The sequence below is a fragment of the Apaloderma vittatum genome, unplaced genomic scaffold, assembly GCF_000703405.1.
Source record: "Apaloderma vittatum isolate BGI_N311 unplaced genomic scaffold, ASM70340v1 scaffold5268, whole genome shotgun sequence".
NCBI classification, from domain to species: domain Eukaryota; kingdom Metazoa; phylum Chordata; class Aves; order Trogoniformes; family Trogonidae; genus Apaloderma; species Apaloderma vittatum.
The window spans coordinates 2100-5778 of NW_009732281.1; the positions used below are offsets into that span (position 1 = coordinate 2100).

The window sequence follows — 3679 nt, forward strand, 5'->3', positions numbered from 1 at the left end:
GGTGTTTTTCCCCCGTGGGCCAGCCGCTGCTTGGGGGAAACCCAATAGCTCCCTGGGGTCCCACGGCCGCCAGTTGCTCCAGTGTGGCCCCAAGGCCTTTGCAAACCGATCTGTCCCTTACTTTAGATGCAAATGCTGGCTAAATGCAAGGCATTGTTCAAAAGGTTTTATTCCAGATTTACAGAATCAAAAATAAAACTCAAGAGCATCTTTGTTTCTATGGAGAAAACAAGTAAGGGGATTACTCTCTCACAACCGACTTATTGGCTTTTCGTCTCTCTCAGTGGGATTTTACTCTTTAAGAGGTAAACAAACAAACCTATGTTGACAATTAGCTGTAAATAGCCGAAGGAGGAGACTCCAAACCGTTTGTACAAAATGCCACCGATGGTTGGGCCCACAGTCCGGGTCAAAGGCTGCACTGAGGCGCAAATCCCGAGCATGGTACCTAGGAGAGATGGCAGAGACACACAGACATCAGGGCAAGAACCAGTCTTGGGATGGAAAAGTGGCAGTCTTGGGATGGAAAAGCGGAGAAGAGCATGTGGCATCCCCTTCATCCTTGCTGGCATTCCCCTGTAGTAGTAGAAAATCACTTCAAATAATCTCTTGCATTAATTTATAGAGGTCCAATTAGGGTTTGTTAAGACTAAGGACTCCTGGAGGCATGGGGACTAGTTTCCACCACAAGCCAGCTCAGCTCTTTACTGAGCATTCTGCACGAGCAGAAAGCTGCCCGAGAGGCAAGCTGGGGCCTTCAGCAGCAGCCAAAGATGCCTTTGGCCCCAGAAGATGCTTCTGAGCATCGTTCCCAGCAGGGCCAGTAACTACTGCATGGCATTAGGGATGGAGAGTTAATGTCTAGGGTCACATGTAGGCCTTCCAAGCAAATCACACAGATTCTTCCAGTATCATCATTCCCCGAGAGGGTCCTGTTCCGAGCTGCTATTGCTGTTTCCTCTCTAGTGTGGGACAGAGGAGCAGCTCTCGAGGGCTTAGCAGAAGTGAGAGGCTTAGGTCTTTAAGAATAAATAAATAAAACCACAGATAAAGACAGAACCCCCTTGAGATACTCCCCCACCCCTCCCTTTGCAAAAAAAAGAACGGATATTTCAATTTGGATGGAAATGCGAGCCCTTCACCCGGCTGGGCCGGTTCCCCCTCCAGCAGCTCTGCCATTTGCATCGTTAACAGGAACCTGGCAGATGGGGAAGCACCTACAGCTTGGCAAAGACAAGCTTTTGAGTTTTATTTCCACACAGACAGCCAGAACACCGCCGAGGATGCTAAGTTGCCCCCTCCCTCATGCACTCTTTGCCTTGCAGCCTTCGTGCAGGACAACTACCATGCTCCGGGGAGCAGAAAACACCTGTCTAGCCAGAAAATCCCTAGCCCCCAACTCTGGGAGGACGGGCAAGCTGACAGTCTAAGCAAGAAACTTGTGCCCTGCTCTGAAACGATGTTTGCAATGATTTAGTTTTTTAGTATCACTGTGATTATTTGGGCTGTTGGCATCGATTTTCCACCAAGACGTGCGTTGTTGAGGCATTGTCACCGTGCAAGGCCAGCATCCTGGGAAGGAGGAGGAGGATGCTGTCCCTCATGGAAGATGTGGAGACGAGCGCGATATTTAACGTGGGGAGCCATGGGGAAATGATTCGCGGCTCTGAGAGCGAGGAGGCAGCCAGGTGTTCGTGTAAGGCCAGCCAGCGACTGCTGGGCTTTTATCAGCATGCTTAAAATACTTGTGCAATGAGCCCGAGCCGAGGGCGTAGCCATGCCGAGAGGGAAATCTCCCAGGAAGCGCTGCCGAGCGCTCCTCCCGCGCATGGGAACACAAAGGCGATGGGTGGGAACTCGCCTTGACCCTTTGCCAATGGGAACCATCCCACAGCCACCAAACTCTCTGGGCAGGTTTTGCAATTATTTTTTTCCCTCTGGGTATTTGAATTAAACTAATTACTATGTACAATTGCCAAACTGGCTCTAATGATTGAGGAGGCACTTTTTTCCTTTCCTTTCCTTCCCCTTTTTTTTTTTTTTTTTTCTGGAGCAGAAATCTATCCTCTTAAAAGGCTGGGCTCTCCCTCTGCACTTCTCCAACATGTTGCTGAGAAAGATAATTTCTGTTTAATGGGCTTAAATTAGATCCCTCGTGTCAGACGCCCTCGAGCTTTGGGACACTGTAAATCGCAGCTCTGCAGCGTGGTCTGTTGCAAAGCCGCACATGTGACGGATCTCATTTAAGGCAAGACCTTTAACTGGGACAAGTCACTACGTCAGCAGAAAAAAAAAAACCCTGCGTCACTTGGTGCAGCTCTGCCAACCCACACTCTCACCATCTCCATCACGGCTTTTTGTGCCTTCCCTGTCTACTTCTTCCCCCCTCATCAGCTCTTTTGCCCACTTTTCCCACACCTGGCATGACCCATCCTGGCCAGAAGCCCATCCTCTCCTCCTGGCCCGGTCCTCCTCTGCTCCCGCAGGTTTCAGGGTTGGGTGCTGGCGGCTCACCAGGGCGGCTCCGTCCCTCCTCCCCCCCTCCGCTGTGCCAGCCGCCCTGCCTTGCCCTCCCTTTTCCAGCTCACATCCTGTTGCCGCTCAGATGATGGTGCTGGCCCAGATCAGCCACATGCCCTCGGGGGTCTGATGTAACAATTAGGTCACCACCGACAGTCTTGAAACCCACAAAACCCAAGCAAAGCTGGTAGGGGGATTCGATGCGCTGAGTCCCGCCTGGCTGCAAGCTCTTCTAATTTTTTGTGCCTGACGTGCGAATAAAATCCCTCTTGAGGAGGGATCGAGGTTGACAAGGGGTGCTTGTGTGGGGGCATATGCCTCTGAGCTCAGGGCTGCCCTCCCACCAGCTCAGCCCAGCTGAACAGCACTTGCACGTGGGGCAGAATTTTCCCTTCCTGCCTTTGAAGATGAGGAGGATGGGAGGGGGGAATGATCAAAGGGAAACGAATGAAATAATTTCCGCTATCTTCACTTCAGTGCAAAGCCTCAGCCATAAGCAAAGAGCGAGTGGCCAACCCATCAGCCTCGGCTGGAAGCAACTTTGGATCAGTCTTGAAAGCAGGGCGATGGGTGTGAGGGACAGTGCCATCCTACCTCCCACTGTTCCCTTTCCGAAACACCTATTTAAAAGGTGAGGATGGGTGACTGAGTGTCTAGCAAGGACAGACAGGTTATCCTCCTGCAACGCCCTAGCCGTCCCAGCCCTGCCATGAGACGGACACCTGAGCTCAGCCCAAGCTCCGGTTCCTCGGAAAGCCTCTCCCTGGCCCAAATAAAAACCTTCATAGGCTCTACTGGCCCCAGGCTGGCAAAAACCTAAGGAAAAGACAGCAGCAAGGCTCAAAAGAGATCTTTCAAAAGGCAAAACCTCAATGCGTGACTTCCTTGCATGAACTAAAAGCTGCTGAAAGCTAGCGCTCAGGTTTTCGAAGCAGCGACAGCAAAGATTTTCACAAAGCCAGGTTTCTTCGCTGGTAGAAAAGTGGTGATTCCTAAAGCTCCAGAGAAAGGCTCACTTTGCAGAGCCAGCCTTGGGCTCGCATAGGAAGCAGGGTGGAGCAGCCCTTGCGGGGTGCCACCCACGGCCAGAGATGGGTGGCAGGCATGTTAATAGCCGCATTTCTCTGCGAGACACCCACGCCGTCACTGCTGCAGCTGC

General features: G+C 51.8%; 1 protein-coding gene across 1 annotated transcript in view; it reads right to left on the reverse strand.

Annotated features, from left to right (window-relative positions):
* Positions 1-260: 260 nt before the first annotated feature.
* The window catches only part of SLC22A18 (solute carrier family 22, member 18), a gene marked incomplete at its 5' end in the record, with an annotated part of 23715 nt that continues 20296 nt past the window's right edge, over positions 261-3679 (reverse strand). The window contains one exon of the mRNA XM_009875454.1: positions 261-448. Within this exon, the coding sequence (XP_009873756.1) occupies positions 261-448 (188 nt within the window). The remainder of the gene's footprint in view (positions 449-3679) is intronic.